Source organism: Rissa tridactyla, chromosome 1, assembly GCF_028500815.1.
Source record: "Rissa tridactyla isolate bRisTri1 chromosome 1, bRisTri1.patW.cur.20221130, whole genome shotgun sequence".
Taxonomy (NCBI): Eukaryota; Metazoa; Chordata; class Aves; order Charadriiformes; family Laridae; genus Rissa; species Rissa tridactyla.
Genome location: NC_071466.1, coordinates 200,491,744 through 200,507,839, shown reverse-complemented (window position 1 = coordinate 200,507,839; position 16,096 = coordinate 200,491,744). Strand labels below are relative to the sequence as shown.

At 38.2% G+C, this 16,096-nt stretch overlaps 1 protein-coding gene across 2 annotated transcripts in view; it reads left to right on the top strand.

Moving 5' to 3' along the window:
• Window positions 1–16,096, top strand: part of TAFA5 (TAFA chemokine like family member 5) — a 320,394-nt gene that overhangs the window by 111,698 nt on the left and 192,600 nt on the right. For both annotated transcript variants that reach the window (XM_054187634.1, XM_054187642.1), the window contains exon 2: window positions 10,461–10,610. In XM_054187634.1, coding sequence (XP_054043609.1) covers window positions 10,461–10,610 — 150 coding nt within the window. The remainder of the gene's footprint in view (window positions 1–10,460; window positions 10,611–16,096) is intronic.

Sequence of the window (16,096 nt, the reverse complement as noted above, 5' to 3'; positions counted from 1 at the left end):
CAGGAGTGGGGCTGGGGCAGCCAGGGGGGCAATGGAGCAGCCCAGCCCCAGGACCCAGTCACCTCCCTGGGAATGGGCCGAGGCCGGGCTGGGCCATGGCCCCACGGGTGGGCCTGACTCGGCGGGGCCCGTGGTCCGGCAGGGCAGGGCTGTGGGGAGCTGGAGACTGGCCCTGCTGTGGTGTCCCTGGGGCTGGGGCTGACGGCCCTGGGGGTGGAATGGGGTCCTGGGCTGTGGGCAGGGTGTGCCGAACAGGGACAGTGAGGCCTACTGTAGCTCTCGTGGCCTTCAAGTAAATTTTTCTCTCAATACTGTATGTCAGCCATGGTTTTCTTTTTCTTTCTTTTTTGTAAAATGCAGCATATCAAATGTGTCGGTTTTGACCTGAGACTGTATAGGAATTCAAGAAATGACATTGCCATGTCCTAAAACCATGGGATCAGAATGAATTATTTTCCAAAGTAGTGTACCAAATAGGAAAATTTATTTAGAAGTAGATTCATATATACATAAATGCCTTGCTTCCGCATTTATTTGTACAACCTTAGCTTGATTTTTCAAGCTTTTTCTGGTCTGGAGTTCCCCTTTGTACCAATTTGAGAGTTGTGCTCAGAAGCTTCAGTCTTGAAGTTTGTTTTTATTGAACTTTGGTTTTACATTTATTTTTCTTTCTGTTATGTTTTTAGTATTAAGATATAGGGGAAATGATTCATAATTATACAGCAAAATATTAAGCAATTACGTACAATAGCAGTATCAGGCGCAATAAGTTAGGGCATTAGTCTTATCGGGGAAAAAAAGAAATCTCAAAATGGGTCCTGAATGTATCTTGAATCTCCACAGACTCTATTTTCTTTCCTGTGCAACTATTTAGAAGAGTAGGATCTATCTTAATTAAAATTTAGTGCTTATTTCAGAATGGAAGGGCTGAAAGCTATTTTCCAATCCTCCTAATGTCTGTGCTGTTTATATGCTTGAGATGGCTAAATGGTAGTCTGAAAATTGCAATAAGATTAGTAATTACTAAGGGGACATAATGTACTGTTTTGTTGCAGTGGAACTCTGAAAATACTTAAACTAACTCTTAAAAGGAGAAGACATTAATCATATTTTTTTCTTATTATTCATAAGTTTTTCTTAACTGGGTTCTACAGTGAGTTTTCCTTCATAAAATGAGCACTAAACCACATATTTTGAGACAAATGCTCTTCTTTTGTATCTTTAAAATCCAGAATCACTCCTTTTAAGATTGGGAAGCTACAGAGGTCACATGGTAAGGTTGATTCCAGCCAGACACAGCTCTGAACCAGTAATGAAGTAAATCTATGGAAAGTTTTGAAAAATTTGGTCTGCTGCTTTTTAGTTTGCAATGGGTTACACCAGTAAATTAGGGTTATCCAAATTAGTTACTTTTTGTTTCAGACAGTGACATTGATCTTGTCGTCTTCTACTGACAGTATAATCATACCCTAAAGAAAAACTGGTAAAGACTATTTTAAACAGGTTGTTTAACTGTGCTAGCATGAAGAATTGCTTTGTGTAGTCTTCTACTTAAACAGCCACAACGTTTGTTTCAATAGAAAGATACAAGGTCCTAAATGACATATGAAGCATCTTGGAAACAAATACTTTCAATGTCAATGAGTTTAGCAACAGAAAAGGGAAGGAGTGTATTTCCAAGAACATATTCTATTGAAAAATTGAAATGCTCTTGTATCGCATAAATTAATATTGAAACAATGTTCTTATTTTATAGTTATTCTGAAATTGTGCTGATTCATTTGAACAGGCTTTTTCCCATAATGAGCTACAGAAGCTGAGCCAATTCTGGTCTGTTACTTTAGATTACATACATCTTCTCAGAAGCTTTGTTGGAGTCGCTCTTTCTTTTTTTATACTAGTTGGATTTCGACATTTTTTTCCATTGTACCTTAAAAGTGAGTGTGGTTCTCTGGGGCAAACCAATTCATTGCCATAATCTTGCTCATTCTGAACTAAAATTGAAACAGAAAATAGGTCTGTCTGAAATTGAATGACAGTTAGTGTGTAAGAGATCCTCTTTCAGGACATTTTCTTTGAGAAAGGGTATACAACTTAAAAAAATTGAAATTCCACTTAAATATATGCTTTTTATTTTTTAATTGAAATAAGTTTAAATATTTGTTATTCAACTTAATGTGAAACTGCAAATCATGAGTGACACTAAGTACTCTAAGTTCCCCCTTTTTTCAGTAGGAATTGTTGATCTTCAGCCCTGCTCAGGAGTTGGCATGGCTCTGTTGTCAGAAAGACTTCAATATTGTAATAGAAAACTACTGAATATATTCGTAGGATCTCATTTTGAAACAACTCCTGCATTGTGTTCACTGACAAAAGAGTATCTGAATCTAGCCAAGATTTTTAATAACATCTAACTTGGTGCATTTTGAACTAAAAGAGCTTGTGTTGCTAGGCATCAAATTGGTGATGCATGGAAAAATTGTTCACTGAAACTGTAATATAAGCCTGCATGTACAATTCAGAAGTAGCTTTTCTGTATGAGCATGAAATCTAAAACCCTGAAAGACCCGTATATTTAGATCAAGTTTTATTTTCATTGTACCCACTGATACCATGAGTTCATAATCTGACTTTATTTTTTTCAAATTAATTTGAGGGAAAGTCTTCAGCTTTTCAGCATGTATAAATTAAAAATTCATAATAGCTATAACTTGCTTGCTGTAATCATTGTAGATTAGGCAGATTTTATTTTCTATTAGAGAACAGAAATACTTTCATCTGCAGAAAATTAAAATGTTATCCCAGGTACCCTCCATGTAATACAAAAACATTTACTGTTTGAGGGTTCTAGTTATGACAGACAATATGGATCATTCAAAAGTTTTGTTCTTTCATAGAATCATAGAATGGTTTGGGTTAGAAGGAACCTTAAAGATCATCTCGTTCCAACTCCCCTGCTCTTGATGGAGACACCTTCCACCAGACAAGGTTACTCATATCCCTATCCAACTTGGCCTTGAACACCTACAAGGATGGGGCATCGACAGCTTCCTTGGGCAGGCTGTTCCAGTGTCTCACCACCCTGACAGTAAAGAATTTCTTCCTAATATTTAACTAAATCTCCCCTTTTTCAGTTTGAAACCGTTACCCCTCGTTCTATCACTACACTCCCTGATAAAGAGTCCCTCCCCATCTTTCCTGTAGGCCCCCTTCAGGTACTGGAAGGCTGCTATAAGGTCTCCCCAGAGCCTTCTCTTCTCCAGGCTGAACAACCCCAACTCTCTCAGCCTGTCTTCATAGGAGAGGTGCTCCAGTCCTCTGATCATCTTTTTAGTCCTCCTCTGGACTTGCTCCAACAGGTCCTTTGTCCTTCTTATGTTGGGGGCCCCAGATCTGGACTCAGTAGTCCAGGTGGAGTCTTACAAGAGCAGAGTAGAGGGGAAGAATCGCCTTCCCTGATTCAGAAGCTGGCCACGCTTCCCTTGGTGCAGCCCAGGATGCGGTTGGCCTTCTGGGCTTCAAGCGCACATTGCTGGCTCATGTTGAGCTTCTCATCAACCAACGCCCCCCAAGTCCTTTTCCTCAGGGCTGCTTTCAATCCGTTCTCCACTCAGCTTGTATGTGTTCTTGGGATTGCCGTGACTCAGGTGCAGAACCTTGCACTTGGCCTTGTTGAACTTCATGAGGTTCGCGTGGGCCTGTGTCTCGAACCTGTCCAGGTCCCTTTCCTCCAACGTGTCGACTGCTCCACACAGCTTGATGTCATCTGCAAACTTGCTGAGGGTGCACTCAATCCCACTGCCCGTGTCGCTGAGAAAGATGTTAAAGAACATTGTTCCCAACACCAACCTGAAGAGCTCCACTTGTCACTGGTCTCCACTCGGACATTGAGCCATTGACCACAACTCTTTGAGTGCGACCATTCAGCCAGTTCCTTATCTGTTGAGCAGTCCATCCATCAAATCCATGTCTCCCCAGTTTAGAGAGAAGGATGTCATGTGAGACAGTGTCAAATGCTTTCCATAAGTACCAGGTAGATGACATGAGCTGCTCTTCCCTTATTCACCAATGCTGTAACCCCGACTTAGAAGGCCACCAAATTTGTGATACATGATTTGCCTTTAGATGGCTGTCACCGATTACCTCGTTATTTTCCACGTGCCTTAGTATAGTTTCCAGGAGGATCCGCTCCATGATCTTGCTGGGCACAGAGGTGAGACTGCCCTGTAGTTCCCCAGGTCTTTCTTTTTTGCTTATATTTCCCCCTTTACAGTTAGCAAGAACTTCACAGGATGGCCACGACTTCTCAAATATGATGGATAGTGGCTTAACAGCTTCATCTGCCAGTTCCCTCAGGACCCACAGATAAACCTCATCAGGTCGCGTGGATTTGTGCACCTTCAGGTTCCTCAGATGGTCTTTAACCTGATCTTCTCCAACAGTGGGCAGTACCTCACTTTCCCAGTCCCTACCTTTGCCTTCTACAACTTGGGTGATGTGGCTAGAGCGCTTGCTGGTGAAGACTAAAGCCAAAAGGTCATTAGTCACCTCAGCCTTCTCCATATCCCAGGTAACTGGGTCTCCCGTTTCCTTCCAGAGAGGGGCCACGTTTTCCTTAGTCTTCCCTTTATCACTGATGTACATGAAGAAGATTTCCTTGTTGCCCTTGATATCCCTGGCCAGATTTAACTCTATCTGGGCTTTAGCTTCCTTAACCTGATCCCTGGCTGCTCAGACAGTTTCTCTATATTCCTCCCAGGCTACCCATCCGTGCTTCCACCCTCTGTAGGCCTCCTTCTGTTTGAGATTGTCGGAGCTCCTTGTTCATCCATACAGGCCTCCTGGCATTTTTGCCTGACTTCCTCTTTGTTGGGATACAGTGCTTCTGAGCTTGGAGGAGGTGATCCTTGAATATTAACCAACTTTCTCGGGCCCCTTTGCCCTACAGGGCTTTATCGCATGGTAGTCTGCCAAGCAGATCCCTGAAGAGGCCAAAGCCTGCTCTCCTGAAGTCCGAGGTAGTGAGCTTGCTGTGTTCCCTCCTTGCTGCCCTAAGGATCTTGAATGCTACCATTTCATAGTCACTATAGCCAAGGCTGCCTTTGAGCTTCACATTCCCCGTCAGCCCCTCCTTTTTGTTGAGAACAAGGTCTAGCACAGCACCTCTCCTTGTCTCCTCTCTCACTTGGAGAAGGAAGTTATCATCAATGCTTTCCAGGAACCTCCTGGATTGCTTATGCCCTGCTGTGTTGTCCCTCCAACAGATATCGGGCTGGTTGAAGTCCCCCATGAGGACCAGGGCTTGTGAACATGAGGCTGCTCCTATCTGTCTATAGAGGGCCTCATCTGCTTGGTCTTCCTGGTCAAGTGGCCTGTAGCAGACCCCCACTGTAATGTCACCTGTTCCTGCCCTCCCTTTAATCCTGACCCATAAGTTCTTGGTCGGCTCCTCATCCGTACCCAGCTGGAGCTCCAAGCACTGCATCTGGTCATTGACATAGAGGGTGACACCCCCTCCTGGTCTCCACTACCTGTCCTTCCTGAAGAGCCTGTATCCTTCCATTCCAACAGTGCAGGCTCTTAGGAGCCATTCTGCCATTTCTTTGTGATGCTGATAAGATCATAGGTCTGTAGGCATGTCTCTGACTCCTCTTGTTTATTCCCCATGCTACCTGCTTTTGTATAGAGGCATTTAAGGGTCACCGGTGGAGCTGACTTACTGGCTGGAGTGGCTGGAATTCCTTTGTGCTGCACTCCAGGTGCTCTCCTGATGACCTGTGACCCTTCTCCAGGTTCTGGGCATTTATTGGCATTATACTGGTAGGAGTGGGATGGATTAAGGTCCCCCTCCCCTGGCAACTCTAGTTTAAAGCCCTCTTCATGATCTTGGCAAGCCTATGACTGAAGATGTTCTTCCCCTTCTCTGACAGATAGATCCCATGAGCCTCCTGCAGACCTTCTTCCTCAAAGCAAGTCCCAAGGTCTAAGAGGTCGAACCCCTGGCCGTGGCACCAGTCCTGTAGCCATTTCTTGACTGGATAAATTCTACTGGCCTTTTCAAACCCCTTCCCTTTGACCGGGAGGATTGATGAAAAAACCACCTGTGCACCAGTCCTTTACCGCTGCTCCCAGGGCTCTGTAATCCGTCTTGATACTCCCTTCAGCAATGGCATATAGTTGACAGAAGGCTCTTAGTAATGCACATAAAAAATGCCATTTACTTTTACACTTTTCAATAGCAAATTCTTTTCTTTCAAGAATGTAAGTACTAAAGAACTTTTAAAAATATAATAGTTTTACCTTGAGCTATTTCCTGTACTATTTTCTAAATATGTGTTCCTATACTCACCGATTCCTACAGATTTCCATGAAAGTCTCACAGAGAGCAATTTCAGAACTGATCGTGATGGGACTCATTCAGAAAATAGCAAAATAGGTGCTGAGTACAGCAATTACTGTAAACAAGTCCATGGGTGCAAGCTAGAAGCCAAAAGCCTAATCCTGTTGTATTTGGAATTTTAACAGTTGTGGGTTTTTTTTGGTTTTGGTTTAGTTTGACTTACTTTTTTAATGCAGAATCCTGTAGTTTTCCTTTTTCCTGAAAGAATTCCATATAGAAGCATGTGTCCTTGTGGTGGGAGAGAGAGGGGACATATCAGCTGGCATTTTAAGAATGAGGTACAGCATTATACAAGAGCATTAAAGAACCTGAACCTTTTCTCTGTTTAGTAACCGGATGACGGCAACACAAAAAATCAAATAGCTTCCGGTTCTTAATTACTGAAATAAACATATAAAATAAATATTTAAAAAATATAAAATGTTTTTATATATAAAATAAATATTAAAACAATAACAACAACAAAGAAATACCCACTAATTTACTTGGAAAACTGGATGATGGTAACACTGAAATAATCTTTATGCTTCATCCATAAAGTAATAAAAAATGACTTTTTTTCTTGGAAGAAGGGCTTTCAGACAAGGCTAGAATGAATCAGAGTTCTGTGATGATGCTTGTTTTTTGGTTTTGTTTTTTTTTTTCCCCGAGATTATTTCATTCTGGTTGGAAGGTGCTGAATTGCTTTGTATACTGCAAGTACATAAATACGATCTACTGAAAATATGGAGTTGTTATGACTGTGGCTCTTAATCTCTCAACTGGAAAAGCTCCAGTGAAACTCCACTCATTGCTGCCTTGAGATTTTTTTCTCTGTGCTTAGGAGTGGAGAGTGTTCAGATGCTCCCAAATGAATGGCCTTTTTTCATTAATATCTTTGAAAGAGGTCACTATGTCGTCTTCCCCGAAAATGAAAGGTATCCTAATTCTTGGTACTCCGTACTTACAAGAAGCATACTCCTTTTGTTCCATCATTTTGTACCTTACATTTCTAGATTAAATTGTTAAAAAACAAATGTAGCATACATGTCATCTAGGTAAAGGTACTCCTATAGACTTACCCCTCACTTAATGAGAAACAGAGAGGACATGCTTTAAACAGGATGACTGTCTCTGGAGATGAGCCTCCATAACCTTAACTAATACTTTTCATGCTTTACAGCCATCTAAAGCCAAGTAACAGTGGATGTACGCTATGTTGCAGCACTCAATATACTCGCAATTTGTGACACAAGGAAGTATTTATGTCATATATGTGGGAAGAGCTGCTGCAGTTCTACAATAAATTTTAATTTTCTTCTGCTATAAAAACAAGAATGGCAACAGAGAAATTGTCTTTTAAAAAAAAAATCTCTGATTTGTTTTAAAAATCTTTCCAGTTTTCCCTTATTTTTAATACCTGCACAAAATTCCTTGAAAGGCAGTGTGACTTCATCTTTGTATAGCAATTGCACTCATTTAGGTATCCCAGTTTTTTAAGTTCATCAAAAAAATGAGGTCACTATGCTTGGAAGAAATTATCGTCTCTAAATAAACAGCTGAAAACAATCATAAAAAAACCACCAATAACCAGCTGGCTCAAAATGAACCCATGAAGAAATAAAACTGGACAGGTCCAAAAGCAGAAAAGGTTATCTATAGCTGTTCTTATTGATAGTCAGTGCTTGCATATCCTGGAAAGCTTTTTGGTTCACAAATTATGTTGACATAAAGCTTCATTGTTCTTTTTCTCTGAATATAGTCCTTATTCACCTTCACTGTGCTGTAAAACTGGTTCCTTTCCTCTGAAATGGGGTTTTATATCATGATCCACCTAGATTATATGATTTACTATGTCTTTTAATGAAAGTAACAATAGCATAAAGACATACAGATAGTGGAGAATGTAGCAACCCATACTCGCAGGAACACTTACACATCGTATTTATCCTTCCACTTTTTCTTTGGATTCCATTCTGTTTCTATTCTCAATGCAGGACTCTAATCATGATGTTCAAATGCCTAAGGGATCGAGATCTAAATACACCTCTGATTATGTCTTTTTTACAAGACCTACTAAGACAGCTGTATTCCTTGGGAACAATACATCTCCTGCAACCCAGAATGAAATATAGTAGTGATGGGGGAAAAAAGGATGTTGATTTTTTTTTTTTTTCCCCAGTTCAAGATGTTTTAATGTAGCTGGATTTCCCTTGTCCTTATCTGGAAAATCACGTGCTACTCTCTTTCTTGCTAAACCTTTGCTTTCTAATCCAAGATTTCGGAGGAAACAAAGAAAAAAACAGTGTATAGTAGAGTAAAAATCCTCTCATCAGTATGTTTATCCTAAGATGTTTTTGTTAACAGAGTGGTTGGAAAAGAGCAGAAACCCAGACCTGACTGTAGCTCATAAGTCTAGTTGCCAGCAGCCATTAAACACTATGGTGATAGTGTTCACTGCCATGGATATCATATCTGAGTTTATATTAATGCCTGATGTATATTACTTACATATATGTCATATATTTGCATGAAGTTGTAAAGTGCCTTGTTCCATATTCATCTTTGAGATCCTCAGTTTTACCATGTTGTAATTCACCGTCGTGTAGGAGTCACACCAAGATAAAATTTAGGTGGTTTAGCAGTGAACAGTCACAATGCTGTTGACAGCTCACAATATTTTGCTATTCTGACAGTTTCAAAACAGTATGTGCACAATAGGAAGCATTGTAAGCTGGTTCTGAGAAGAATATATTGGGTAAACTTGTATTCTGAATGCATACAGAAATATCATTACACTTTTAGACTTAAATGCTGTTCTTATATGTTTCAGATTTTTTTGTTTTTTTTTAATTTTGATATTAATATAGATTTAAATTTTGGGTTTTTTTCTCATTGTTCTCTTTCAATATTTCAACAGCCTAAAAATAATTTACTGTGAATATTACTTAAACTGCGTAACGTTTTTATAAATACAATATTGCATTTGTTCCAATCTTATTTTTTCATGAAAAAAAAATATCTTGTGATTTGCAGATATAGTTTTGCACATATTCATTTGAAGGTTTCTAATTGATTGTCTACAAAGACAAAATCCAATAGAAATTATATCTACTAATTTACCATAAAATCCAGAAATTATATGTAATACAAAGTGATCGCTGGGATTTTTTTCAGTCTTACTACGCATTGAAATTCAATAATATATCTTTCTTGCTTGTAAAAGGTAGTGTTTTGGTATACCAGTAGCCTACTATTGGTTATACCAGAGGAATTGCATCCTTTTAAATATGTAACATTTACTTCAGACTAATGTTCTTCTTAAAAGAATTATTTGCAGCTTTGTGTTTTGCCTGTCATAGCACGGTCACAATTCAGAGTTAGGTGCTGTGGGTTTCCTTAGTATTCAGGAATAGCTACATACGTTGGAGAAGTCAATAAAAAGCAAACAATGTTACTGAGCTAACAGGGCAGTGTCATTTTACTGTCATTTGAAGGAAGGTTACGTAGTAAATTTAGTAAAAGAAAAAAGAGCAGGTACTTCCAACATGAGTCAGGCAGAGAATGCATTGCCATTCAGTTTAGATGAAGCAAGAGCCAAAAGACTGACAATCTGGTCAAACATGGGCATAGGTTGAAAGAGTTTTTCTTTCAAAAACAACACGCAAAGCAATTAAGGCTTCATTATATTCATGGACATTTGGGGAAGTTTTTTGTTTTCCATATACTTTATCATTTCTTTTCTGAAAGTACGTAAAGAGCACGCCATTTAAATTGCGTTACTGTAAAAGCGGATTGTTCCCTTACTTAGCCGACATAAGTAAAAGTAACCTGTGTGACCTCAGCTCTCTGGCTTTTATGGAACAATAATCATTTTCTGACAGAACCAGTTTGCAGGGTTTTCATATGTCCACCACAAAGAAAAATTGTATGTCATCTCGGTTTTATTATATCCATCAGCTGGCTGCCCATTTGTTGTGGAGTGTCTGCTGTGACATAGGGCCGTGACTCTATTCGGCTGTAATAGATTGCCTGTAGTGCATTCAGTGACTCTGGTACCTGTTGCTGGTTCTTTTTCCAGGTCAACTGGCTGCAGGTACATGTGAGATTGTTACTTTGGACAGAGATAGCAGTCAGCCCCGAAGGACTATAGCCCGACAAACAGCTCGCTGTGCATGTAAAAAAGGACAGATTGCCGGTACAACAAGAGCAAGGCCAGCCTGTGTTGATGGTAAGAAGCAAAGATCTATTAAATCAGTTTCTGCCGATACAAGAGTGGTGTAAACTGGTAGTGTCTCATGAAAAAATAAAAACTCTATAGAAGAAATTTTCATGTGTCCCAACTAACAATGGCCATACCGTTGAAATTCCTCAAAAGGATATTACTGACTAATAGTATAGATACTTCAGTTACAATTTTTTAATTGGAATTTTCACTTTTGTTTTAGCTTGATATGCAGTTGAATGTTAAGGGCATGGTGCTGTTATATTTTTGCATGTGATATATTTTTGAATCAGCAGTGCAACGGCATTCTTTTTCCTGCTACTTTTTATTCCTTATGACATAAAAAAAACCACTGCAAAAACACTGCAAAAGGTTTTATGCCACTGGAAAGCTAATGTGACTGCTCCAGTGTGATAGGTAATGTTGTTGAAGAAAACACTGATACTATAGTTGGAATATAAAGTCTGAATATACCTCACATGTGCAGCATTCCTCCTCTCCTTAAAATGATGATTCTGTATGATTCACTGCAGATGCAGTGATAGCGTGCAGCTGGAAAACCGCTGACATACAGGGAGGTATGAAAATACTTCACTTTGAAATCATTTTTTGAGACAAATTAGTTTCTGTGTTACAGCTAAATAACGTGTTAACAATGGTACAATCTTCAAGACGGGTCTGTTGGTGCAAGGCTATTAGCAAGCATGCATATTAAAAATAAAATTGGAGACCTATTGAAAACAGTTGATGCAAAATGTTATGTTTTGATCTAGGCTCAGCTAACAAAAGTAAAAAGATGCTTATGTATAGAACTGTAATAAATTCACAGATTGACTTTGAATACTGACTGGTTTGAGTCCTCAAATAAAAATATTGCTGAGAATACCCTACTGTTGCCTCAGAGTTTAGTCTTACAAGTCATTATCAAAGAGGACAGCTCAAAGGAGATTTCAGAGCCTACCCACAAAGCTAAATATAGAACATCATGCACATTCTATTTTTGCATTTTCCTTTCCCTGTTTTTGGTTCTCTGTAAAACAGTTTCTTAGCTGTCTCTTTCGTGATGTGATACTCTATCCAGTATTTCTCTTCTTTCCTCTTTTATTGTAAGATCATAAGACTTAATTGCTTAAGAAAGGAATGTTTTCATTGTGTCATTTATAGTTGTAACCTTAGCAAAAATATTTGTTAACAGTCAAAAAAATCAACATATGTTTCTCATTTTAAAACAGCAAAGTTCTAAGGGAAAATACGAGTTTTACATCATCTGATGGGAACTAAACCCAATTTTTCCTCAGTCAGTTATGGCCTGTGGTGAGATTCATTTGCTGTAACTTGGGGACCCAAAGTTAGTTGTCTAACCTAGTAACTCCAGTTTTTCTTAAACCAAATGGAGAGCAAAAGGCACTTTCTCAGAGTAACTTATCCTGAGTGCCTAAGATAAATCAGATGTAGAACTCTTTGGTACTCACTGTTTCTCTGCCTTAAGACACCTATGGTGATGAGACTTTAGATAGCTAGAATGTACACGTCAGTAAGAAGACATGACTACACCTCATCCTCCAATTGCTATATTAGCTTTGTTTCCAAGTATGGAAGGTTTGAGGTCATTTAACATTTGAAAATATTTTTATTTATGTATGTGTGTATTTATTTATGTTATTGGGCAATCACGAAGAAGGTCTATTTCAAATTCTGCTTTTGCTTTCAATGTGCTTGATCATCATTTTATGAAAATAGAAGTGGATGACAGGGTCTATGGTTAGGTATTGTGTTATCAGAGACAGTTCTTTATGTAATACTCCACATTTGAAAAATAAGTAAGTGGAAAGTTAATCAGTTGAAAAATACAGGTTCCCATTAACTGATGTGTCCAAGTTTTATCATTCATTTTTTAAAGCTTTTCGACATGTTCTAATAAGATCTAATAACACAGTTATTATTTTTTGAAATGCTTATAGTTAGGATGCTGAGCCCTTTGCTAAGAATGATAACTGCAAGAAGCGTAGGACGTGCTATTTTGCTTTCCTGGACACTGTTAGGGATATTTTGTAATCAAAGCTCAAAAGGGTTAATGATAACTAAAACTGTATATCAGGTTCACAAATTATAAAGAAGGCACAGGCCAAATCTTTGATCTGTAGGTTTTATTCCTGAAGGAATTTAAAAAAAAAAACAGTTTTACATACCATAAACACAATTGTATTGAAAAGAATAAATGAGCACTTCATCTCGTCTCTAATCTTCTGCTTGCAAATAAAGCTGGCAGATAAATTGGCCATTGACTAACAAGTATCCATCTGTGAATCTTCCAGGTTCATAGTTTAAAGAACGCACACTGAATTTTTCCGTGGTGTTTATATTCTTTTCTAGAATAAAGTGTTTCATACACAGCTACTAAATGCTTTCTCCTGGACATGAAATCTACATAAAATTATGTCTGAGAAAATCTATTTTTATCTCTGATATTAAGTCAAATACTGCTGGTTTAGGAATGGAACAGACAAACTTTAGAAGGGTATTTTCACCTATGGAAATCTTCCATCTAGCAGACATTCCATTCACTTTTTTCCTGTAAATCCTATTTTCTAAATAACAAATAAATCCTTTTCTGAGCTCTCTTAAATAAGATATAGAGTGTGTTTCTGCAAATTTTCTTTATTTATATTATAATTGATGTTAAGGACGTAATTTCTATTTGAGATTTCATTTCTGCTGTCAAAAAAAAATCTCATTGGGCAGTTTTTTTTGGTTTTTTTTTTTTGTTGTTTTTTTTTTGGTTTTTTTTATGCCAGTTTGCTTTCCAAAGATTTGGTTCGTTTAGTTTTATTCTTTATATATTCTTGATTTTAATGAGATTATTTTTGAAGTGAAGGTAGCAGAATTAGACCTTAGACCTTTAATAATTAATGCAAAGTCATTTGTGAAGGAAGCAGGCATAGTAAGCATGACCTGCTAACCTACTACCAAGAAAACATTAGCTGACAATTGTGTTGCAGCTTCTGTCAAGAGAGTGTTTTGAAGATTCAGTACCAAAGCTGGTAATGTTTACAACCTTAAAATGCATCATGTTGTACCTGCCTACCATTTGTTCATTCTTTAATGGAGAGAAGTGCCTTAGAATATATTCAGTTATGCTGTATTTTTCCTGGAGCTCTGAAATGCAAGTGTCAATTATTGCAGCAAAAAGAGTAAGTAATTTAAGGGCTCTTAAACCTCACAAGCATTGTCTGAGATTGCACTTGTCAATGTAGCTCTTAGAGTAAGTCCTATGATTACCAGAATCCACTCCAATTTCCACTGCTACATCAGTTAAGGTCTTTTCCTAAGAAATGGAAGGCCGTGTGCGTCAGATAGATAAAACTGGAATTCTTAAAAATGAAAACGCAGTGTTTAGGGCTTGGTCTGAGCAGAGCATGAAGAGCAGAGATTTTTTTGAAATGTTGCCCTATGATGGAGAGTGCTGATTTATTTTTAATTTTTTTTTTAGCAGTCTTTAAGTATGGGAGATTGCTAATGTAATCTGAAAAAATAGCATCAATATTCATCCTGATTTCAAGCTTGATTTAGTGTTGATTGCTTCATTCCTCGACCCACAGAGTCAAAATGTACATTTGGTATGTTTGGTTGTGATGTAATTTTTATTCATGATCGTAGGCTTTGTGATATCATGACAGTAGTTTGCCCGCACTTTTAGTTATATTATTATTATTATTTACAAATAGCATTCCCTAGTCCCTTTTTTGAGATCAAATTCCATAGCAATGACCTCAGTTGCATTACTTTGATAAGATATTATATTTCAACATAGCATCTGTTTTATCACCAGAGTAATTTCCCTGTGTGTCAGTCAAGCTTCATCAGTTTTTTAAGCTGGAGCCCGTGAGAGATTGGAAGATAGCAATTATTCTCTATTTTTGTCCAGTACTTTCACTAATTTAAACTTGTTTTAAAGCAAGTGACAAAAAGTCTTTGATAACAGTCTGTGTACATGTGCATCCATGCTTTGTGTTCTTTCGCAAGATGTGTATCTATTTGAAAATAAAATTTGTTATGCTGAAGCGTTTCATAGAATAGAAGCATATTAGCCTGAGAAGAGCGGGATGAACATTAAACGTTCAATAGATACCAGTAATTCTGTCCAATATATATTTATAGCTCAAAAATAAACAGCAATTTTCTCCAGAAAATAGAAACAGTTGATGAGAGGAAAAGTGGTATGAGAGAAATGGTTTAATTGCTTGAGAAAATTAGGATAGCAATCTTTAATTTGCTTACCTGAATTCTGTGATTAGAAGATTCTCATGCTCTAGATTTGAGTTCTGACTACTTTTATGTCCACAAAGTGCTATGAGAAATCCCAGGACGTTGATTCCGATATCCAAAATTCCTAAATTTGAAATAGCTAGAGCTGAGGTAATTATGTTGTGAATCAAAAGTTTTAATTCTTTTGCAAGCATTGTAACAATATTATTTTCTGCAGAATCTTAGTTGGTATATTTTGTTCATAGATAGTGATTAACATGCTTTTCGGTTGGCATTGATTGATTTTCTTTAACACAGAAACTCAGGACCCACAATGAAGCCACATTAGTTTAGATCAATAATTCCCTGCTCTTCTCATTATCTCTAGGAGTCTACGGGGAGGTGTAGAGGTCAGAACTGATCATTAATAGAATCCTAGGTCATGCACTTGAAACAAAACAGCCTAATACCTGGAGAGCTTCATCATTCTAAAGTATCTTATCCACACTGGAGCAGGGGGAGAAAGAGGACTATAATGATTTTCAGAAATGGGAATTGTAGCTTTTACATTTAGAATATTTCATATGTTTGTTAATGTGCTATTTATATTATTTTTATCCTGGGTTTATAGCAGATATTTCCTCGCTGTAAATATTTTTTTGCATTTAAGGCTTGTAAAGTAAAACCAAAAGGCAAAGCTGGATGGATGTGAAATTAAAAGGAGACTGAATAATACTACGTAGACATTTTGCTGGACCAGAAATGATGTTATGTATAGTGTGGAAAATTTAAGTCTAGGAGGAGGGTGGGACTATTTGGACATGAAAATGATAAGAAGGCTGGAGCACCTCTCCTGTGAAGACAGGCTGAGAGAATTGGAGTTGTTCAGCCTGGAGAAGAGAAGGTTCTGGGGACCCCTTATTGCAGCCTTTCAATATAGGAAGGTGGCTTATAAGAAAGACAGAGAAAAACTTTTTAACAAGGCCTGTTGTGACAGGACAAGGGACAATGGTTTTAAACAAAAAGAGGGTAGATTTAGATTGGATGTAAGGAATAAATTTTTTGCAATAAGGGTGGTGAGGCGGGTGTGGGGGAACAGGTTGTTCCATCAACAACAGAGAAGCTGAGGATGCCCCCTTCCTGGAAGTGCTCAAGGCCAGGTTGGGTGCGACTTTGAGCAACCTGATCTAGTGAAAAATGTCCCTGCCCATGGCACGAGGGTTGGACTAGATGACCTCTAAAGGTCC